At 43.6% G+C, this 24,281-nt stretch overlaps 1 protein-coding gene across 2 annotated transcripts in view; it reads right to left on the reverse strand.

The window, feature by feature from the left end:
* Positions 1-3,232: 3,232 nt before the first annotated feature.
* The window catches only part of DPP6 (dipeptidyl peptidase like 6), a 423,216-nt gene continuing 402,167 nt past the window's right edge, over positions 3,233-24,281 (reverse strand). For both annotated transcript variants that reach the window (XM_040592220.1, XM_040592221.1), the window contains exons 17-26: positions 21,890-21,937; positions 17,515-17,613; positions 15,052-15,121; positions 12,901-13,095; positions 11,591-11,645; positions 10,577-10,682; positions 9,653-9,711; positions 7,177-7,249; positions 7,004-7,077; positions 3,233-5,468 (exon numbers count right to left, since the gene is read on the reverse strand). In XM_040592220.1, coding sequence (XP_040448154.1) covers positions 5,322-5,468; positions 7,004-7,077; positions 7,177-7,249; positions 9,653-9,711; positions 10,577-10,682; positions 11,591-11,645; positions 12,901-13,095; positions 15,052-15,121; positions 17,515-17,613; positions 21,890-21,937 — 926 coding nt within the window. In that variant the 3' untranslated portion in view covers positions 3,233-5,321. The remainder of the gene's footprint in view (positions 5,469-7,003; positions 7,078-7,176; positions 7,250-9,652; positions 9,712-10,576; positions 10,683-11,590; positions 11,646-12,900; positions 13,096-15,051; positions 15,122-17,514; positions 17,614-21,889; positions 21,938-24,281) is intronic.

The raw sequence follows: 24,281 nt of genomic DNA on the forward strand, positions 1-24,281 counted from the left end.
CTTCATTTCTTGAGCTGCAGTGGAAAAGCCAGGCAGTGTTTTCAGGTTGTTCCAATCACAAAAATAAGCTGCAGACAGCGGTTGGGTTTTGGGGCTTGTTTTGGAAATGAGAACTCTAGTTCTTATATAAACACCTGGGTCCCACACTGGGATGTTTTAAGAAAAGTGACAGGGTCACATCAATGTTGTGACATTAAGACAGTTGAAGATTTGCCTCTGTTAACAAAGTTGTTGGCAGATGCTCCTGGAGGGCAGGTTCATGGTTTACCCAGTTTTCCTGCCATGCAGACTAGACATATCCTACTTTCCCCTTGGCTCTGGAGCTGAATTAGGTGGAGAATTCCAAAAAGGAGGGAAGACCAAAGCTTTATTTCCACGTAGTTGCTTGCTTGGTGGCTTGTGTCACCGTGGAGGTGAGCTCCTGGCACCTACTGTGGGTAATAGGTGATGTCCTGCTCAGGGCTACATCAAACAGATGGATTCTTCCAACAGCAGAAGTATAGTGCCCTACCTGCCTGCTGCAGTGGGCAGCGGGAGGGTAACGTGGGACCCTGCATGACTTTGAACAACACAACTGGACATGCTGGTTGGCTACAGGCCTCTCTACGCTCATCCTGTCCTCTGTCAAAACCGGAATGCCACGGTATGGTCTCCTACCCTTCCCAACCACCCACTCCCTTCCCTCTGAGGGCTTCCTGGTCCTGCACCCACCATCGGTTTGGAAAGGCAGATGGAGGGCCAGCTGAGCAGTGGCTGATGTGATGGGGAGGACAAATAATTCACCTTTGGGGATCTTCCCTTCTTTATTCCCTCACTGCCGCAGAATGACCACCATGCAAAGCACGCTGGCCAGGCGTGAATTAGCTATTAGAATAAAGACTTTATTTTGGCTATGTCTAATTGGGAGGGCTCACCACACAGCTTTTATATTTGTCTGCTCCTGGTTTCCAATGAGGTGCTGGGTTTGCTTTGTCTGTAATCATGCTGGATGGGGGAAGACAGAAAGATGAAGTGGAAAGAGGAGACAGGTCTTAGCAAGTGCCCTTAGCTCTGCTCAGAGCCTCCAGCTTGAAGCTTAAGTTGGGAGAACAAAATAAACAAACAGCTGGCTCAGTAAGAGGCAGTGACTAAGGAACTGGCAACTGAGACCTTGAGCTTCTCTGTTACCTTTTCCATTTTTGCTCTTTCTTCTTCTTTTGCAAATAGCAGCTAAGTCGTCCAGGGAAGAATGAGCACCAAGGAGCCAGTACTTACCCAGGGCAAGGAAGAAAGTGCCCTCACCCCAGCCCTCACCGAGGCATGCCTGGCAGCCTTGCTGCATCCCAGGAAGTGTTGCAGGGCAGATGTGCCCTATGACCTGACACATAAAGTTAAAACACCCAGAGCCTTACTGCCTCCAGCCTGAGTGAGCTGTGGGGAGAATGTGAGTGTGCGAGCCAAACAAAGAGCTCCTCTCCAGGTACCAGCTCAGCTCCGTGAGGGTACCAGCACTGGCCTCATTCCTTTGGTCTCCCCCACTAAACACCCATTTCTCTCCATAGGTAACAGTGCTCTCCACTGGTCTTCTCATGGGAAAGATGTTGTGAGCATCCCGCATATCCTTTCTCATTCACTCTTTTCCCCCTTCCTACCCTTCAGAGATGCAGCATTTATTTGGCCTGAGCTTGCAGGCAGAGCTTGGATGGGGTTTATATGCTCCATGCCTGAACCCATAGACAATTGCAAACATGGCTGGATGCCTGGCTTTGTTAATTAGCTACCAGCAAAGCCTCATTTTTTCCCTCTGTGGTTTCCCTCTGCATTAGTAGGGCACCGTTCATTAGTTCTCTTCCGCTTTGGGATGCCACAGTTGAACATTATGGCATCCAGAAATGCCAGTTAGTTGAGAGTATAAGCTTGATTTGTTTGGACAATCAAAAAATATTAGTTACATTTAGGTAATTAAGCAAAATAACAGCAAAGCTATTTTGCACTAGTGCAATCTGCCTGCCCTGTACCAGTGCTCAAGCTTCTTGTTTCCTGAGTTGTTGGCACCAAAAATTAGAGTAAGTGTCCACAACAGTTCCTTGCATTTGCTGTGAAATATTAAACTTATCTTCCTGTAAATCCAGTTCAGACAAGTTGGTACCAGCCGGTGGGACATCACCCTGGACACTGATAAGCAGCAGCGAGTCAGCAGGTGCCATCCTGGTCACCCCTGTATCCTACACAGCGGCTGGTTAGCACTGCAGCCTTGCTGTGTGGGATAGTCTTTTAGGGAAAAAACGTCCATCATGTCTTCATTAGGCCTGGAGATGTGGATGTTTGTGCAGATTTAAATCTTTCCTGAAGTTATTGCTTGAGGTAAAGAGGACAGTGTATTATTGCAGGGGCAGTCATAGCCAGAATTCAGAATTTGAGGAAAAAATCTCAATTTTCCCAGGAAAGCTTTTAAATGAAAGGGTTCACTTTCCAGGAGTAAAGAAGGTGTAGGAACATCCAGCTGATCTTGCAGTCCACAAATTCTGTTACAGGGGACAGCTAGGGATGGCCCTCACTTGTCCCCAGCTGCTTCAGCCTGGGATAGCCGCTCCTGTCCCTGCAGCCAGTGGAACAAACCGGGCACAGGGAAAAGCTGCTGCTTGTTGGAGGTAGGTGTCTGAGGGTGGCCCTGGAAGGTACATGGCTCTCTGCTTGGCCTGAAGGGAAGCGCACTGGAATTCAGGTGGGATGACTTCCTCCTCTTGCTTATCCTTTCCCTGATGGAGCATCATCTGCAGAAAAATCCGCTACGGCTGACTTGATAAGTTTTAGCGGTTTGTTCCACTTGATAATGCACACATGACTTTTGGGGAAAAGGACAATGGATGAAATGGCAACAATCCCTTTGATCAAGCTGTCATGGCTGGCTGATGCCCTCAGGAAGTCCATGTGCCAGGTCAGCAGGCAGAAAGGGAGAAGGAAAGGTGCATCTTAACCAAAGGCTAGAGGGGGACAGGGGTCTTCTCATCAACTGCTACTTTGCAACTGAACCCACTTTGTGCTGCTTCATATTTTCCCCCAAAGCAGTCACCATTTACCCAGGTTGTTACAGGCAGACTAAATCATGATGCGTATTGATTTATAAAGACTTGTTTTCATTTTTCTGACCTGCACCCTGGAGTTTGGGTTCAGTTCAACCCAGAACAGCATTTCTAGCAACTTGATGCGTATTTAAATACTTAACACTAAATAACGGCAGTAGCAACCAGGGTGGTAAAATAATGTTTTATTCCATGAATGAACAAACACTATCATGCCACATCCTAAAGTTGTCTCTACAAAAGATTGTGGACAGAGCAGATTTTTACATTTCTTGGGTCAAGTTCATTTCAGGCTTTTGAGCCTGATCAGTGTAGCAAAATCTGGACACGCAGCATTCTTATTGTCTATTTGGCATTTTGCCAGATAAAGCAGATTTATACAGTAGTTCTTGTTCACACAATGTCGATGCACTGTAAATTAAAGAAGATAATCAAAACCAAACTAGGTAATTTCTGTGGTTTATCAATATATTTTTTTTATGGTAGTCAAAGTACAACCAACATTCAAAGCTTAAAATAAAGATAATAAAAAAGACACACTAAAGAACACAAGGAGACATCATCATTGCTGTCAGGATGTGAGTTTACCCACAGTACTATGTAAAAAGTAGAAACTGGCATTGACATTCAAGCTGTCAAAACAGGAAGAGAAATTACATTAATTGTTATATTTCCAAGCTAGTACTTCTAAAGAGTCCTGATCAGCAAAGAAGTGTTATCGCATGCATGCTGAACACAAGGCTAATATTGGATTGGGGACCTGACGAATAACTGACTTACATTCCTTTATATACAACAAAATGAAATATACAGTATTAATACTGGCTGTACATTTGGTCATAATATTTTACAAGGAGCGACACTAGTCAAAATTCTTATGACGCAGTAAGTGGAAGTGAGTGAAGGCTGGATTTCTTTCTGAGAGTATATGTTTTCACAAGAAGTTTTAGAAGTTGCTTTGCACTGCTATAATGAAGTGTTAGATATTTTAAAGCAAAAATCCCCCCACCCCCCTTGTTTTTTTTCTTTTCTTTTATGTTTGGCAAAGCTGGTGTGAGCAGAAGAGATAATTAAATGTGTTTGGAATATGCTAATCATTGACCTGGAATAAAACAAAGCTGCAGACAGCATGTGCAATAAATCTCTGCACATTAGTTCTGTTTAAATGCTTTTATGAGATGATCTGCAAAGTATCTGGTACAAAGTCCTGCTACCATAGCATCATCTAGCCGTTCCCCAACTGGTTGCCCACCAATTGTTCCAACACTAAAAGAAGAAAAAGAACAATTGTGACTGTTGTATGTTTTAATATAGTACAATAGAAATATCTCAGTTAAGCTGATGTAGCTTATTTATGTGCATATTTTTCAAGGCTGCCAAAGAAAATACTCAATCTTGCAGGCAAAGGCTATGCAGGGAAAATAAGTGAAATTGCTTTTTTCTAATAGATTTTTTAATATCTGGGTACCTCGACTCCTATTGCTTCTTTAGACCTCTGAGGTCTAAAGTGAGTTGTTTACGTCTGTGAATGTTTTTTCCCCATCCAGAGCAAGCTCAGAAGCTAATAAGGTAAGCATGAGACCCAATGAAATCCATACAAAATTAAGAAATAATTACAGGAAAGTAAAGATTGCGTAACTATAGTGGTATTTCACACAACTGAGTTTGTATGTCCTGTAGCAACGACAAACCTTCTGAACATGGGAAAGAGCAGGCAAATATGTATGAATCAGTATCCTTTAAAATAATTGTGCTATAATCTTTTCCATCTATTAGGTTAGATTTTTTCTGACACAGTGTGATGCTAACTATAGTAACCTTAACATGGATGATGGATTTCACTGCTACTGCTTGATTGCTTGAATGTAGAGAGACATTAAATCTTCCAGTCCTCAAAGTGGATTCTTGGGGTGTTCCTTCAAGTTCAATGTCTTCCCACTTTCATGCTAGAAGTCACTTTGTGGCAACCAAAAAAGAAAAAAGAAAAAGAAAAAAAAAAAGGAAAAAACACAAAGAAAAAGATGTTGGTTGTGATGGTTTAATTTCAGACAGCAGTTTCTGCTGAGTTCACCATGCTTAATGTTCTTCCATTTAGGAAGGAGTTGCTGTCAAGTAAAGCAGATGAGCTGCTTTCAGTGTTTTGTTTTGTTTTTTTTTTTAAAATACATGCTAACAATGTAACATCTGTTTCTTCAGGAAAATGATCCAGTTGCATATTGTTAGAGAGATCTGCCTTGTGCTTCGCACGGACAAGTAGAGTTAATCATCGTCCTCCTCCTCTTTCAGCGGGGCTATGGGCAGTTTGTCCTGAACTTGGAAACACGCCACAAAGAAGTTGACGATGGAGTTGTACAAATGCTGCTCCAGTGCTACATTGTTGAAGTAATGGCTTTCATCAGGGTAAATCTGCAAAGGAGCAGGCAAACACACCCTGTTAGCAGCTTCAAGTCTCAGCACTGGCCACCCACACCTGGAGCTTGAGCTCTGCTGCTCCTCAGCATTGTGCGTCTTCCTGTAGGCACACGTGAGGTCCAGGCTAATTCAGGCACCACAGTGCTTTCAGACTAGCACCTTCCTTCAAAAGGAACTTTTTTTGGGGGAAGGATTTTCCATTTAATTCCATTCTGAACAAATACAGGGTAAGCAGAACCAGAACATGCTTACAAATAACAGTGCTTGCTCCTTGTGAAAACTGAAAAAAACCCACACAAAAGTCTTTGGAGAGAAGTGGTGTTAGGTTTTTACCAACTAAAACGAGGGCTTTAAAGTAAAAAAAAAAAAAAAAATAAAAAAAATAAGCTTGCTGGGGAAGTAATTTAATGGAAAAGATGTGGGAAGCTAGAAATTAAATAGTTTAAGCACAACTTTCCATTTAAATGGAACAGGTAACTTCTGCATAGGTTGAAGGAAAGGAGGATCATAATAGGTTGTCTAGACTGGGATATTGAAGGGGGAAAAATGAGTTTCTAGGGGTGGACGCTTGCAGGCAGGACTGAGGTGTCTCACTGCTGCTCCGAGCACCTCAATCCAAGATACAGATCTCTTAGCCCTCCATTCAGTCTTTAAATAACCTTTGATGTGCATCAGGCCCGTTGGTACCTCCAAGCTCCAGTGAACTCATGCTTCTGCACTGGGAAATGTGCAGTCATTGTAGCACTGACCAAATCCGAGCCAGCCTCATTGCTTAGCTCCTGTGCCCGTGCTCCGTCCTATCTGCCTGATGCATGATGGAGCATGATGGAGTGAGCATACTCATCACATGAAGCTCTGCAGAAATGCAGCCAGAGGGAGCTGGTATTCAGTAAATCAAGCTTTACTAGGACCTGGGCACTGCAACACAACCATCTATACAGGTGAGTTGTAGCATGGTCCATAGTGTGTACTGAGCCTGGGCTACTGGCACTCTCCTGGCTGTGGCTTGGGATGTGGCAGAGGGTAGGGACCATCCCCGTGGCTGGAGGATGGGTTCATTTGGGAAGCTTTACTGGCTTGGACATGGGCCATTTAGCAAATCAGAGATGTAACTGGGTGAACAGAGGAGTTTTCTAGACCAGAGTATGTTGTTCACAGCGGGATGTCGGATTTAAGCGACATTTCTCTCCTTGATGTTTATGGTTGATTTAATTTAGATCCTTATTTCCCTGCAACTCTGAATTTGGCCTGTTGTTCCCAAAGAAAGTCAACAGGCATCAATTCCTTAGAGATATGTCTCTCAAAACCTAATTTACTGTAATTTAATAGTTGTTCTTCAACTGTCCAAACCAAAATAGTGGTATCAAATAAGCACAGGAGCACACAGGAACACATCATACACTAGTGCTATTTCTAATGCCAGCCTAAGTTTCCAACTGGATTTTTCAAAGTCTGCTTTACAACAGAAGCTTGAGATCAAACTGGGAAATAACTGTTCAAATATGAAAAAAAGGAAACACATACTGTACCTGCAAGCTGTAATTAGCCTTTGCCCTAATTAGGTGTGTGATAAGGTCCGCAGTATGTTGAAAATGGATTTTTTCTGTAAAAACAGATTACAATCATTAAAGAGGCAAATTTAATTAAGAAAAATCAAAGCCATCCCAAACATATAATGAGCTCAAATGATGAGCTGACTTACCATCAGCAGTAGCATGAATGATCAAAAACGTCTGTTCCTTCAGTAATGAGACTCTGTGTGCTAATTTGTTGATCTGTGAAGGCAAAGGTTGCAATAAGGTTAAAAATCTTGCTAGAAATTAGCAATTTTTATGGAAAAAAATATAGAAGTGCTCCATTCCGTTTGATACTTCATCACAAGGATAACAAGCAGGCACCAGCACAGCGTATTCTCTTGGCTACTTGAATCCATCTAGATGTAAAATAGACACCCACCCTGTCCTTCAAGGCTCAGTATCAGCAGCAGGAAGGGGTCAGAGACCCTCATCTGTACTGATAATGTTCACTAAAAGCCTGAACTGCAGAACACATGGAAAATGTCAAAGCAAATTTCCAGTGAATGCAAAACACTGATGAAAAGTGTGCCCAGGTACCTATGCCTAAGAACTCTTCAGAGAGCTGGTGTGACTTTAGTATGGTTTGAAAGCCAACCTCAAAGAGCTTTGACAGCCCAGGGGAGGATCTGGTACTCAGTTCAAGTGTCTGCTGCTGAGAATGCCTTTGCCCCAAACTGTCTTTCAAATGCACGGGGGAAATAAATACAAACCTGAGTGACTGCAAACAGTACAGGGTAAGAGAAATGAAGGAATTCTCCCCCTTTTGCTGTATTGTTCAGAAGAACACAAGTCTCAAAGAGACTCCAAAGGACTCCAGAAAGGTCTTGGAGTGGCAAAAGGAATGTGTGTCTCAAGTCACAGATGTTACTGTTTTATAGGGGGGCAGGGAAGAATACCTGCCTCACCTTAAATTTGTGTTTCCTTCACTGTTCAAATTCACGTGCCCTAGCTCTGGTTCACTTATGTGAGTTAGCGTGTTTTTCAGTTAAGACACCCTTGTATCAATTCTACCTTACACCTACTTTCATCTTTCCACTGTCCTACATTGTTTCCACAGAAGATAGACTAAAGCATCTCCAACAGCAACAGGACCTTCCATGTTTGGCTACAGAGATTAAATTAGGCTGAAAACATTGGTATGTATCATTAAGATATGGTCACTGTCATTTTAGGTTACAGATTAAATGTGTCTCTTCTCTTTTTAAAAGTGAAGCAGCCCTGAACATCAGAAGGTGCCCTTCATGTTTCCTTGGAGGCAAGTTTTGGGAAGTTTTGCTGGGTGCAGGCTTCTTCTGGCTTTCTTGCAGCTCCACACTGCATGAAGTCAGCAAGTGTTTGCAAAATTTGCAAGGATGCCTCTGAACTTCCCTATATCATTTGATTTAACGAGTTCTCTTATCCCCAGATTGCGGGCTGTGATGCCTAAGTCTTTTGATGGTGTGTACATGTCTTGCACTCTGTTCTCCCCCTATATGGCTCCTTTTCTGCTGCCCCAGATGTCACCTACCACAATACATGCTTTTTGGAATCTACATCAGGTCTTTAATTTCGTGACCTCCGCAAAGCTAATGTCTGGCCGACACGTTAGGAGCAGTTCTTCTCCCTGAGCAATTTGTGGCTCAACTATGGTGTGTAGGAGATGTGTATCAGTTAGGGACCCAGCCTGGAACAGTGCCATGCTCCGCAGAGAGCTCTGGTGCTGTTCCAAGCAGTCAATCCCAAATCAACCAAAAGTAGCACTATTTGCTTAGGCCAACTTTTCAATATACAAAGAACATGTGACAATTCAAAGCTCTCATTTCTGGAATATTTTCACCTCTACTGACTTGCCTTCAGAGTTTGCAATGAGCATGAGTGCAAGATTTGGGAGACGTTGGACTCAGTGTTTAAATGACCAGGAAAAAACTTTTGCTGCAGGGGCATAGGATGCCACCTGCCTTCTCTGTAAGAAAACAGTTTCAAACCTTTGCTGCCTTCATGTCTTCTAGCTGAAGACAAGACTTAGCAAACTTAACAAGGTTTTATCTATAACAAATTTTGTTTGTGTGACTACTCCTAGGATTTTCCTCCAAGTAATTAAAGCATGTGAACCAAATGATCCCATCACACATATTAAATAATATCTTTGTTAACTGGTGCCATGTCTCCTTTTCCATGTCCATGTTCAATTTTGGTACAGAGTTCTGCCTACCTGAAGTATCACATCTGTGCTTACTTTAAAAAAGCCATGAGAAGCTGAGCTTCACTTGACATTGGGTCAAAAATCATATCTCAAAGAGAATGGAAGTGGCAAGGCCATTGGGATGAACTTTAAAGGAGGTCCTGACATTGTGTCCACTTGGGCATCTGAGCCACTCATCCTTATCTCTTTCGATCTGTAAAACTGGAATAACTGTATTTACCCAATTTAGAGAGGCAGACATGAAGGCTAACCAATAAAAACCATATCCATTATTATTCTTAAGACAAGAAAAGCAGTAAGCAGGCTGAAGGACACCTTCAGTTTTACTAGCGAGTCTCTCCTGCATATCCTAACACGGAGTTAAAGAGTTAAAACCCAATTCATGTTTTATCAGGGAAACACAGTGTCCATGCAGTTACCTCATATGCTCTGTTATCAATCCCGTGCAAGCCCAGGTATCTTTCAGAAAAGGCTGAAGCTAGAACAGAAAAAATGAAAACATCTTTTTCAGTCATAAGTGAGTACACTGGTGCTTCCGAGTCAAACATTGCAAATGTTAAAAAGACTTTATTTTCTAACATTGCTTTAATTACAGAGGCCATATTTCTAAAAGTTTTTGGAAATGTACTAAGGATATGTATGATATTACAGTCTTTCATTATCACCATGAGCTTATGGTTTCTAAATCAGTCACAGAAAAGCCTTTCTTTTTTTTTCTTCTCCTTAATGCAATTGAGATAATAGAGAAGAGCACTATCTTGTTGTGCCCCTTTCTCCTTTCACGTGGGACCATCTCCATCAACAACTGACTGCAAGTTCCCATTGGTCTCGGGGATAACTGTACAGGACCTGAAGGCTGGCTTAACATCGCTGACTTTCACAGCAGTCCCCTGATTTTCATTGGCACTAAGTACACAGGGAACTGGCATCCCTGAGAGAAAGGACCACCATGTGCAGTGGATGTTGCCATCACAGAGATGATGGGGCAGGGAGACTGGACCACAGGCTGCAAGGATGGATGGGTCAGGCAAGAAAGAAGCACGTTCAAGGCAGTGGTACAGGTTGGTGGCAGAGGCTGGAGGGGTTTAGAGCCAATTCTTCTTTATTTAAAAGGAGCGAGTAATAAAAGTTATTTGATTGCTCTCACCACCAATTGCTGGTCCCACAGGGGCCAGCAGAATTGCTCTTGAGGGGGAAAGAAGGATTTATAGCTAGTCCTAAGAAGACACACAGTACAAAACAGGCAGGATCTTGCGGAAGAAAGAAGAAAACTGGGAAAGGATAGGGCAGAAACATCATTTGTGGTCAGTAAGAGAGTCTGTGGGCTCTGGGGTGGGGTTTACCATATAGTTTGAAGTCTGTCAGTGGGGAAAGAGCAGCTCCGCAGGCGAACACCTGGTTCTCTTCACCGGCTGGAAGCATGTAAGTGCTCAGGTAGCCACCGTAATCCTGGAACACAAAGGGGACAGGGGCATCAGTGGTCCTGGTGTGAGGTCCTGCTGCTTTTGGGTACAGAAACAGGGCAGCTGAGACCTTGCAGCAAACTTTCAGCCATTGTAGAGTCTTTAACATCATGCCCTGAAAATATAAAACAAGGGGCATTGCCCCGGCTTTGGTAGATGCGGCTGAACGTGAGCTCTGTACTCATTGCACTCTCCTGAAGGCAGCAGGGCTGTGTGCCTAAGAGCTTGCCTCTTTTCACCCCACTTTATGGCTGTACATCTGATCAGGTATGTTACCTCTCCAAAATATCACCCCAGTCTTTCGTTATTTAAAATGGACATCACAATTCCAGCGTCTGCCGCCAGCCTGTTAACAATTCCCTGCAGAGATGCTGCTGTATGTGCAGCTCTCTTTGCCTGCTCTAAGCCTGCATCTCCCACAATAAACAATTTCTACTCACAGTCCCATTCTCATTTCAAACCGCGTGTACTTCGCAATTGCTGTTTCCCAGCTGGGCACACAGTGGTGCAAATCACCCTCAGAAATCAATATTGTTGTTGTACATTTGTACGACATGAACTAGATCTAGCCACATTCCCATAGGTCTTAAGGGATGAGATGAAAATGAAATGAAATTTTGCAAGGGGAAAAAAATAATTAATTATCCAACATTATTTTTCTGACAAATAGTCACTTTCTGCACTTGGAAGTTAATTTTAAAAAAATGATGAATGCACTGATAAAATGAAACTTTCATCTTTAACATCTCTGAGCAAGAGGCAGTCTATCTCAAAATAAATAATAATAAAAAAGCCATCACTGACATATTAAAAAAAAATAATCAAGATTTAGCCCAGCTACTTAGCCACATCAGCAAACTAGAACAGCACAGAGGAACAATGGAAAAACATTACCTTCCCAAACACACCGACTCGCATTTTATCAATGTAATGCTCCTTCAGCATGGTCCTAGAACACGAGAGAGGAGAAAAAGTGGGTTAAAAATTCTTTCCCCTTAGATATAGCAAACATAGTGTGATTTTTGTCAGCTTGAATTTGGGATGGCCGTGGAAAAATCATAAGAATCACATCTAGTTCCCAGCCCCCTGCCACGGGCAGGGACACCTGCCACCAGCCCAGGTTGCTCCCAGCCCCGTCCAGCCTGGCCTTGGGCACTGCCAGGGATGGGGCACTCACAGCTGCTCAGGCAGTGTCTCACCACCCTTGCAGTAAAGAATTTCTTCCTTATATCTAATCTAAATCTCCCCTCTTTCAGTTTAAAGCCATTCCCGCTTGATGTAGACAACCTAAATCACGCTGCTGCACACTGCTCTCACACGAGTCTTTCCTCTATTTAATCCTGTGACCTGTTGAGTTGGGCTCGACCAAGCAATGGCAACACATAAGCTGCACTGCCTCTGAAAGTCACAGTAAAGCCAATGCTATGACACTACTCTAATAGTGTTTTTAGTATTATCATGTGCAGAATAAACCTAATATGACAGGACTTGACATTTAGGGTTTTGCACCGTCTTTTTCTGTTTTAAAAAGTTTAAGATTTTAAATGTCACAGCACTCTCCAAACTATCAAGCTGCAACAAGCTCTTTTACCACCTCATACCAGCGTACTCTTCATGCCAGCCCCTCTGCTGCCTTCTCCTCATCTTGCCTCATCCAGTGCCCACCCTCTCTTCTCTTGCTTCTTCTCTCTACTTCTTCCTTGGCTGCTCTCTCTTCACTGGCTCTCAACCACTTAACTTAACCAGCCACAGCTGCACCTTATCTACATCAGCCAACGCACTGCCCCTGAAGCCAACCCACAGTTGTATATTATCAATGCTAACTAACCCAGCTTCCTTCCACTACATTTAAAGGTGGATTTTTTTACAACTACCAAGCCAGCAAAAATTAATGTGGGAGCTGAAATTCAGGCTTACTTGTTTGTAGCTGTATGACTGTACAGAGCTAAAAATAAATAGGCTTTGAACAAGTGATACAGATAAGCGTGCTGTAATTTAGCTCTGCTTAAGGCTTGTTTTTCTCCTCTGCGCTGGTTAGCACGAGCTCTCTTACATGCCATCACTTGGTCACAGCTGTGTGACTACATCATCCTTCCCTCCCACCTCCTTGCTCCACCCTACACCACTAAAGCAACCAGGGCTAATGACAGTCTCGGGTTAATTATAACGAATGAATTAATTTCTTCAATAACAGCGTCATTCACCGGACAGCTTCCAGCTGATCCTTCTCTTCCAAAAGGCCCAGCCTCCTCTTAACCTCGTGCAACAGCTTGGTGCCTTGGAAGCCGCTCCCGCGGCCGTCAAACTTCAGCACGATGGCGTTGTGAGAGCTGACCATGACGCTCTCCCACGTCACTTCAAATCTCTCTGTTACGATCTGGCTGCCAGGCGTCCCGTCTCTAAAACAGAAATAGGCGTCAAGCAAAGGCAATGGCACCACGCTGGGGCCAAACACCCTCCTGGGGCTGTGAGCATGCCACGGCAGTGGGGACGAGCAGCTCCCATGTGCACCGTAAGGCAGGGCAGGTTTGAAGAAGGGGAGACCAGGCTCTGCAATAATAATGTGCGGAGGTTGTGCTGGTTGTGTGGGTGGGTTTTGAGGTTGAGGTGGAAGCTGCAGGTTGGTTTCCACCTCCCTCTTTGCACAGCAGCTATTGCTGCACTAAGCTGAGCTTTGAACAAGCCCAGCAAGCATGTCACTAATCGGGCACGATTACTCCTGTGAGTAAAACTGGGCAGCAATACAGAGGTCAGTGGAGTTTTCCCTTTACACACCTGTCCTAATTTATATCTGTTTACTCTGTTCCCCAAAGACGGTATTTTTCTGGTGGAGGGGTTCCTGTGAGGAGCCTGTCTTTGAGGTGCGCTGGCACTGCCAAAATAAGTTGGATGAAGCTTGCAGACACCAACCGTCCTTTCCTTCACTGGCAGGCATTGGGGGTTCATTTGCTGCCCCCCTTCACCCAGCTCAGACCTCCTCTCTCCCACCGGGTTCTGTAGAGGGGCCACAGATGGAGCTGTCAATCACTGCTGTCACCACTGCTTCATGCAAGTACAGAGGGAAAGGACACCTTTAAATGCTTAAAATTGCCCAGGTTGGCCCCAAATTGGTGGGCAACACTCTCTCTTCACCTTTCTGCTTGGGGCCCGATCCTGTACAGGGGAAGTGTCTCAAGAAATATTGATCACACTTCAGGCAGGCAGCTCCGAAAAATCAAAAGCTGCTGCTGCTGATTGTAAGTAATATTTTAGGACTGGCAATACTGTAGAGCCGCTGGCTCTTCCAACTACTTCTTGTCCATTTTGGGGTTCTTTGAGACATCAGGCAACTCACTGCACGATTTTAATGTGCATGTGACTTCAGTCATTTGCATTTATTCAAGCGAGACCCAGGCGCATCCAGCTTCAGAGGCAGCCTGATCAAGTGCTGTTAGCTTGATGAGCACCAATCTTCCTCAAGCACTTGTATAATAAAGTACATTTTCTCTGCAGTAATTTTATGATGTAACGACACACTTATTGCAGTGTTTTTGTCCTTCATGGAGGGGTATGCAGGGCGGTGTTCAGGCATTCATCAGGCATTCATCACTCCCATATGAGGCAGCTCTTTTGCGGGGAGTTCCCTGGCAGGGAGCAAGCGATGCAGTGGGACACAGCCAGGGCCAAACGGGTTCTGCCAAGGTCAGTGACTTCCCTCCCTCAGTTCCTTTCCAAATTGCCAGAAAAAGCTCAGTAATGTGTATTATTATTACTAAATGTTGCATAAAGAAATACCCATCTGCTATGCCTGCCAGGAGGAAATCCTTCCTACCTAATATAAATGCTAATGTCGTGGAGATCTTCAAAGGTTTCTAGCTCTCTCTTTACTGTCACTTCAGGGAACACCAGCATTTACATGGGAAGGATTGCTGCATGCGGGCGCCTAAAATTTAAGCTGTAGTAACCCTGAAAGCATCCCACTCTAAAACTACCTGTTAAGCACAGGGTGAGTGCCCTAAGCACTGGGACAGAAGGTCAACATCCAGCTTTTATTCTTCCCCCTCCTGTTTCTGCCCCCAAAATTATTGAATAATTTTACAAAATTGAACAATTTTAGAACCCCCTCCCATTTATTCTGCAGCGTTTCACTAGGGTACCCTCCTGGGAGCTGAAACCCTTGGGGAGAAGGGACCAATGTCTAGCCTCTCCCAGCCCCGAGGGGAGGCAGGGGCTAGGGACCAATGTGCTGGACTCAGGTGTTAAAGTGGACAGGCATTCCTTGTACAAATTATATCTTAAAAAGGCTCTGATTGTGGCCAAGGTTTCCATGCCGCCCTAATAACATGAAGAGAAAGAAAAGATGAGCGAGAACTTACACAACCAAAAGCAAGGGGTAGTGCGCAGTGTCCGAGAAGGTCGCTGGCTTTAAGATCTGCATTGGCAATTCTAGACAAAAAAACCCAAACCAAATAACAACATATCTTCAGCGTGGAAACGTTGACATAACTTTAATAGATTTTTCTAGTGTTTCGGCCACTTACAAGCAGGAATAAAATGGCATTTCATCAGAGGCACTGGTAAATAACACCTTAGAAACACAGATGTTGTCAAAGAAAAGACCCATATTATGATAGCCGAGGTGACAAGAAATGTAAATCGGGACTACGGCGCAAGCTGTTCAGTCATGCATCACTTTTACAGCATTCAATTAACATCTGGCAATAGCTATAATTTTCCTTTTTGGCAGCTGGATGAGTGACGCAGCCAGAAATCAATATTTCAGGGCAGCAGAGGAGGGGGAAAATTGGCGATGAAAACGATAATTTAAAACCCAATTAAGTATGGGGGCTGGGGGAGAGAATAGGATTATCTTGCTGTAATGGTGTGAAGACAGATAGAGAAACGTATTTTAATCCTAACTTCCAGAGGGCTTAATTTTCCTGTAAAACAGGAGGTAGCTGTGCTGAAGCCCACGTTGTTGTACTGGTACTGAACCGATATGAGTGAGGGACGTGCTCACCAAAGCTTCATTTAATTGCTTCCTATGGCTTCATATCGACAGCTAAAAATGCTGCCATACAAATGCTTTCCACATTAATGAGAGCGCATTTATTTTTAAAATGTTAGCTACAATCCAGATTAGCAAAGGCCCAGCAATTAAATCGGTATTAGAAGCATTTTCAGTAGATTAATACACAGATTAATTGCGCGGTTTAAGTGGTTTGCTTTGCAATCATTGTCTGACACTCTGCCTAATTAGTTATTCCATCTGAATGCTAATAGCTGCAAATTGGATCAATGGCCCAGGGACAGCCAAAAAGGCCATCGCTTGACTTTAAATATAACTGAGCACTCCGTGTAGCGTTCCCAAGGCTGTTCAGCCCAAAGCTTGGAAGATGCAGGGAAGGCACAGAACAGCTGCCTGGCTGCGGCCAGCTTGCATTTATTACACACACGCACACACACACACACACATATATTTTTGGTTAAATGAGCAAAATTGCATCTCAGTGTTACCTGCAGTTTAGAAATTCAGCATCAAGCTGAGTTACTCCTAACAAGCTGCCAGCGTCATGATGAGATAGATGGCTCACGGGGGGGATAGATGTGATCTTTATGACAGGTTTTTCCCCCCGTCTTTCCCTGCCCATAAGGCCTGGAAGTGCATGTCTGCTCCTGTTATTTTATGCACTGGTTTATGTTCCTAATGCCCATGTGGCAAGCAGAACATTTTAGGGCCATTATTATCCTTTTCAAATAGCAACTGTCTCTCAGCCTTTGCATCACATTTTATAACACCCGGTAATGGCTGGAATTAGTAACCCGCCATCCGTCACACCTCACTGCTCCCGTATCAATGCATCCAATCTGAGAGGTATGCTCCTTTCGGGCATGGGAGATATTACGGGTCATATTCTAAACCCAGGATCTTTGGGGTGGTTGGTTTTTTTTTTTTAGAGTTGCCACTGTACACGCAAATGGGGATTTTTGGGAGCCATTGCGCGACTCTGAGTACGGGGATTTCCACATCTAGACAAGATACCTGCTTAGAGCCAGCAAAGATGCTTTTTAGGTTGTTTCAGGTACAACTACAGAGACAGGCAGAAAATGCTTACACTTTGGCTGTTTGTCACGAGGCTTTTCTCTCTCTTTTTGGCAGGCATATAGTTATGTGGGGACTGATTATACAAGTGGTACAAACAATGCACCAGCTGTGGATATAAACCGCTCCAAGTTTCTGCCTTCTTTATTCCAGGTGCAATCTCTTTTGGTTTCTCTCATAAAGCTGTTGTTTTTTTGTTTTTTGTTTTTTGTTTTTTTTTTTTTCCCCAACCCTGTCAAATGATACGGCTTTCTCAAAGAATCCTGAATGGTTCTGATGGGCGGTCATTGGTGAGCTGCTTTCATTCACTCCCATGCAGTATTGCACACTGAAAGGCAGCCGCAGCTGTAGCCAGCAAGTACATACAGTATCCCACTTCAAACCCATCTCAAATAATAACACTAGTCCAGCTAGCACAAATGCCCTGAACAATGGGGGCACCACACTGTGTCATTTCCCAAAGTGGCTTTTTCTCTGCAAAGAAAACATTAAAAGGCAAAAAAAAAACCCAAACCCAACCCTATAATTTGCCTATCTTCAGCTGCATTCTCATCAAATCCTGTCTCTGTAATAATCTCCTCATGTAGCACATCCTAAAAGAGTGCTTTGCAAACTGTGTGAGTTTATTGAGAGACAAAGTCATTTTTCCTCCTGCCAGTCTAGCCAAGATGACTGTATCATTTCACACCAATGGCAGTGAAAAATAAAAATAAGACAGAGGAAAGGTGCCACTTACTGTAATCATCTATCTTGATTTCCATGTATTCTACCTTAGGCATTTGCCTGTCGTTTACAGCCAGCTGCACATTTTCATTTACCTCCAGCTCAAAAATTTCTGAAAGAATAAGGACAAGAACATAAAAACTTTGGGCATTGTTTGTGAAAAAGCATTTTAACGTTTTATAGTCATCTTAGTATTCGTAACACAAATTTCCTTATGAAAGAATTTCCTTCTAGTCCTCACAGATGTCTAATTCAGTGAAGTCTTTGAAACCCGTTCCAGGTTCTGCATTGGCATAAAGCTATATTCCTGAAATCAGTGGCATTCACCTGACTTACAGCAGATGGAATGTGACCTTCAGTGCTGAGACACTGCTATGGGTCCCAGTCAGACATCTATCTACCTGCCATGCAAAGCTAGGTATCAACTGAAGTGGTCCTCAAGTCTATGCCCAAGTTACACATAAAGAATGGGGAAAGGGAGGAGTCTGTGGAGGGCTTGAGGATAAAGTTGTGCTGCTGCACAAGAGAAAATCGGTGGGAAGGAAGCCATGGGGAAAGAAGAGAGGACAAAGATCATACAAACCTGTGATGTCAGGTTTTGGAGCAACCTTGTTTTTTGGAGTGTTTCAAGATTTGTCCATTTGGCTTGTGTGTCTTATCCAGGGACTCTGGGATGAAATAGAGGAATCCTTCCTCCTTCCCAGTATTTAACCTTTATTCCCCACATCCTGGCCATGCGCTCTAACCGCTGAGCCTCTTCTAGAAAAAAGTCCATCTCCAACACCAGAAAGAGCAAGTCCTTCCCAGGTGGTAAGGAAAGGGCCCATCTTTAGGACACATTTCAGGCTGTATGTCCTAAGTGGTGGGAAATGTCTCCTGGTGATGGTGAGGCTCCTGAGTCCCACGGAGGAGGGATCCAGGGGCCAGGGGGATGCCGCGGTGGGGGCAGTGAAACCTGGTCCGGGGAGGGCCCATTGCAGGGCTCATCCCCGTGGCATCAGGCTGCGTTTGAACCAGGGGGATCCAGGCATTGTCTCTGCCATGCGAACCCAAGGAGGGTTTGAGGTTTCACACCAAATTATGTGTTTCATTGACTGTAACTTCCCTTTCGAGACGCACTGATCAATAGCTGTGTAACCCCAGCTCCTCAAATAATACTTATGGTACCTGATTATCATGCTTTCATTGCACATCTCTGCTGAACAGGCAGGCACAGCACAAAACCGTGCCCTTCCCAGTTAATACATTTCACAGATCTTTCAGCAATAGTGTATTGGTTCAGTGACTATTCACCCTGCTTCTGAAAAGCTTGGCTCATCTCTATTGAAAGCACAACCCCCTCAAAAGTGCCAAAGCAACAGCCTATTACGTTTAGTTAAATATTAAGAATCTCATTTAATTATGGCACACACAAGTAGCTTTATCAGCAGAAAGGGGCTTGCCACGTAGGGGAATTCAGTCAAGCCGTTTTATTTGTTCATATAATTGCATTCACAGAAAGCCAAGAAGACTGTGGAGGAAATAAAAAAGATTGGCATATCTCCTAAAGGACTTTCTTTTCTGCTTTAGGACCACAGGGAGCTTGAGTCTGTGGAGTACAAATGGTCATTGCTTAATTAAATGTAAGCACGCTATAATATTCAGTGCAACTCACTATTATCAGATTATTGCAGAATACAGAGGCAAACTCCCTTTATAGAGTAATGGGCTCATATTAAATAAGTAAATTCAGTAACATGCAACTGTCAGTTGCCCTTTATTCAAAAGGAAAAGAATGAGGGGAAAAAAGGAACCAGGGGAGATGCTAATCATATGCAGAAAATCATGAATTTCAGTAGGGGATGTGTTCTGTACATGACTAGATTGAGCTCTCTATGCAATAAATGCTACACATATATACCTGTCAGAATAAAATTAGTCTTAGCGTGTTTTATGTTTTTTTTCAAGCCCTTCATTTGCTGTTTCTTGTTTTATGGTCTCTCTCATTTTATGCACCTAGAAGTATTTTATAAAACTATGCAGCAGGCTATAACACAGGTCATGAGAGCACTATTCTGTACACGCTGTTACAGCCAGTCAGCCATCTCCATGTCTATGGTAAAATTAAGGTGGTGTGTTTAACAGGGAAAAACCAGAAAGGGACATTGGAGCTGCAGGTCAGAGCTAAGAAACTCTCCTGGTCCTGTGGCAACCTTGTCTGTGGGCTGTAGAGCCTTGCAGGCATCCCCAGGGCTGCCCTGGGGTCATGCTCAGTGAGGGCACTGCCAAACCCACATCTCTGCTGGGAGGAAAAGATGAGACATCCTTGTGCACTGGCTGAGATACCAGTGGTCACTGGTGCAGAGAGACTGAAAAGCTAGGAGCTTGCAATTTGCTTTCTGTATTGCTTGAAAAATCAATTCTTGTATTTTTGTAGACCAGGAGAGCTAGCTACACGTGCCAACTTTTGCATATTTACAGCAGAAGTTGTTTCACAAGGGAGCAGACAGGCACATGGAGCCATACCTCTAGCCCACCATTGCCAGCAGCAATAACCCTGGTTCCTCGGTGAGAGCCCTACTCAGCAAAATCAATCAGCTCCATCATGGCACTTTTATCCAGAAATTAAAGAGCAGTGGGGAAACTGAGTCACGGGGAAATGAAGCATTTATTTCACAGTCACCCCATAAGCAAGGTGATGGCAGATGGTCTCAGCCATGGGCCAGGGTACGTTGCACAGCTTTTCTCTGGCAGCAAAGATTTCTCTCGCTATCCTTACAGGACAGTCATGCAGCAGTATATTGCTTTAAGCTAACTTGTTCCAGGATGCTGCTAAATGTTATGCATGTCTTTCTCTCCAAAGGAACATTTTAATTGGAAAAAAAATTATGGAAAACGGTGGAAAGATAGATTTGTGTTAAATGTACAATATATCTCATTAACAATATTGGACACTGCTGACACTAAGTGAAACACTACTGAGTATTTCTATTTTAATGGCAAAGGATACAATATGCCACAAATCTGATTGTAAATTGGATTTAAAAAAAAAATTCAATCAGAATTTGGTATTGCACTCTACACATCCTGCTTACAAGCAAAACTTTTCTAGGTGTGGTAAGGGCTTGAAATGTGTGTTGCCAACAGAAATTGAGAAAACAGGGAATAAAACAGGGAACACACAGAAACTGTATACAGGAAGACTGATCCTGTGCTTTTCTCTTACATGTCCTGGTGCTACGGGATTCTTTGCTTTAACACTTGTCACCCTCAGTGGGAAATGAAGCAGCTCAGCATTTCTCAGAAAACCTTAGTATAAGAGCCAGATTACCTGCTTTGGTCTGTTTCTTTGCAGAGGCAACAGCAGTGAGCTGCTGTAAATCCAGTTAAATGAAATTGATACCTGATAAACTGATACCGGCCATGTACAAAGCAGGTAGAATAAAAGTGTTGCTTATTATGTGGATCACAGCAATGCCTGAAGTCCCTAACTGTAGGTTAAAGCTGGGCTAAAGTCTACATTAAAATGAAAGATAAAGGTCTCCCATCAAAATGATGGGAGGAGATAAATCTTGGTTTCACGGTGAGAATCCCACACCGTGCTATGAAGTCTTCCCAGACTCATGAAAAACAGCAAGGGGCATCTTGGTTTAAGACCCCTATATAGTAGGGACAGAGAAAGGCTCTATCCCTGAGGCTCCCAGCCATGCTGACTTGGGGTAAAAAATGGATCTTTCTGGATAATTTCTATTGCTATGGGTGTGAAGGAGGAACCCCAGAAACCTGGTGGCTCTCTGGACTCTACAAGGAGTCCTGACCAGTCTGGCAATGGCCACAGCCAGTAAGTACCACAGATTTTGAGGGAAGAAGCCTGTATTTGGAGTAATTTCAGCTTCACACTGGTGTAGATGTGAATCATTAGCATGAAAAAGCCTTACCAGAAAATAGGTGCTACAATCCCCAGGAACAGGTCAGGAAACCAGGCAGAGGTACAAGTTGTGGGGCTTACTCTTCTGCATTATCTCTCTCAGCCTGGTAATCCCTATCAGAGTGATTTTATTAAACCCGTAGATTAAGCTAAATCTTTGTTTTGTCTTGAGTGGGATGTAAAACAAAGTTTGTGGAAGACTAACAAAAGACAGAGAGATCTGGACTTTGGTTTTTTTTTTTTTTTTTTGAGAAAGGTGATGGCAAACATCATGCCTAAACCACTGTGTTTGTACTCCAAACACCAAGGTGTTGTGATGGCACCACAACAGCTCTGCAAGTCCCTTTCCCTTGCAGAAGACTTGTATTTAGGCAGAGCCTGGGCTCCTTGCTGGTGTGAGTTTACCAAAGAGCAACCACATCTCACTGTCCTGCCTGGCTACTCTTCTCTGAAGAATTGCAAAGCTCAAGCCCATTCTTACTCTGTGCGTCGGTTGTGTTGTGAACAGTCACCATCGGGACACGAGGACCTTGAAAAAAAGAAGAAAAGAACTTGATTAAATTTCTATTGAAGCACACACAGACACACGTGAACCTGGTTTTGAATTCCACGGAGCTGAAGACTCCTGAGACTGGCTTTCCATGCAAGAGTAATCTAAAAAGCAAATCACCCTGGTATTAGAAAGAGTCTATGAATAAATGACAGTACTGTAGACTCAAAGACATTTGAGGCTTCAAAGCCCTTTCCCAACAGACCACTAAATGCATCTTTCCCTAATTTGTAAACATTATAATTAGCACAAACACAATTAAATCACTTGCTTTAAAATTATTCTAATGACACCCAAACATCACAGCACAAAGCATTTACATTTTGTATGCCATGGGTAACTGTTGCTGTTTTGCAAATGTTTTGAGTTGTTTGCTTTCAGTTTTTTCTTTTTTTTTTTCTTTTTTTTTTTTTTAATTTAAATGAATTAAATACCAGTTTGGCGCTCACACTAAAGACAACCACATATGCTATCTTAAAATGCAGCATTTGGGTATTGAAATCAGTCAGTATTATACAAAGAGGATTATCATTACTATGCAATGCACATCAGTGAACCACAGAATTCATTGCTGTAGGATGTTACAGTCTTTAGGATGCTATAGTCTGTACCACAGGATGCTGCAGGCTCCAGCACAGGATGCTGTAGGATGCTATAGCCCTTAGCACAGTGGTCTGGATTCAGCTGCTTCTTCAGAAAGTCACCAAGTGGCTGGTTGATAGAAAAATGGGATGGTACATGAGATTAGGTTCATTTTGTCGTCAGCTTCTTTCTGTCTGGTTTGCAGTTATCATCTGCTGGCTGCTCTCGGAGACAGGACGCTGGGCCAAGATGAACTCCCGTCTGACACAGTACAACCACCTGTATGTTACTACCATACCCGTTCGTAGCTTTTCCAATGAGTTTGATAACACTGATCAGGAAGGTGGAAGAAGTACTGCAATGATGCAAATTGTTAATTCTTAACCTCAGAGATAGTGGTTGTCTTACTTTCCTTCCCTTTCCTAATAATGCGATACGATGCAGCAGCAGCTGCAAGTGTGAGCAGCTGGGGAAAAGATCATCCCTGCGCCCAGCAAAGACCCCAGCAGCAGAGCCAGAGTCCTCCCACACTGCGTGTTGGTGAAGATCATAGATCATAGAATCATTTACATTGGAAAAGACCCTCAAGACCATAAACCTAATGCTGCCAGGTCCACCACTAAACCATGTCCTGAGATGCCACATCTACATGTTTTTTAAATACCTCCAGGGATGGTGACTTAACCATGTCCCTGGGCAGCCTGTTCCAGTGCTTGACAACTCTTTTGGTGAAGAAACTCTTCCTAACACCCAGTCTAAACCTCTCCTGGCACAACTTGAGGCTGTTTCCTCTTGTCCTATCACTTGTTACCCAGGAGAAGAGACCCGCACCCAGCTCACTACACCCTCTTTTCAGGAATTTGTAGGGAGCAATAAGATCCCCCCTCAGCCTCCTCCTCTCCAGGCTAAACCCGTCCAGTTCCCTCAGATGCCCCCCACCAGCCTTGTCCCCCAGCCCCTGCCCGGCTCTGGACATGCTCCAGCACAGGGTTTGAGGTACCAGGATTTCTCTTTTGTATATGCTGTATTCCCAGTTCAAATTTACTACGTAATGAGGTTGAGAAATTGGTGGGGATGGCAAAATTTGGAACTGTCTTTATGAAAGACCCATGGAAGAAAGGGTGTTAGAAACCATGTTTCCTCCTTTCTCGGGCTCTGACAGTCTGGGGCCATGCTGCCAGCGTGCAGGGGAAACCTGCTGTTGAACTACATTGAATATCAAAAAGCCCAATTTTTTTTTATGCTTCCAAATGAAGACAGCTTCAAGGTGCCAAGCCCCTTTAAGATGCCTTGAGTCCTTGAACCTACAGGCAAATCCTGTGTCATCACCAGTCATGTGCACCAGCGATTTGTGTAAAGCTGGTTGAGAAAAAAAAAACAACTCTGAAACACGGTAACTGAAAGTGTGCACACAAATGGCAACAGAAACGGGTCACTGAGCCATCCCCATCCATACTGGTTTGGGAAGCGAAATAAGTTCTTGAGAGATAAAAAGACTTTAGGGCGGTATAACTGTGCTGGTGGCTTTCCCCATCCCATCCCATCCCATCCCATCCCATCCCATCCCATCCCATCCCATCCCATCCCATCCCATCCCATCCCATCCCATCCCATCCCATCCCATCCCATCCCACTGCATACAATCAAGAGTGTTTTGTGTAGATCTTACCTATATAGACAAGAGGCAGAAAAGGGTTTTATTTAAAATTAACCTGACTGATATGGCAACCTGACTTTTGTT

Source organism: Falco naumanni, chromosome 4 (genome assembly GCF_017639655.2).
Source record: "Falco naumanni isolate bFalNau1 chromosome 4, bFalNau1.pat, whole genome shotgun sequence".
Classification (NCBI taxonomy): domain Eukaryota; kingdom Metazoa; phylum Chordata; class Aves; order Falconiformes; family Falconidae; genus Falco; species Falco naumanni.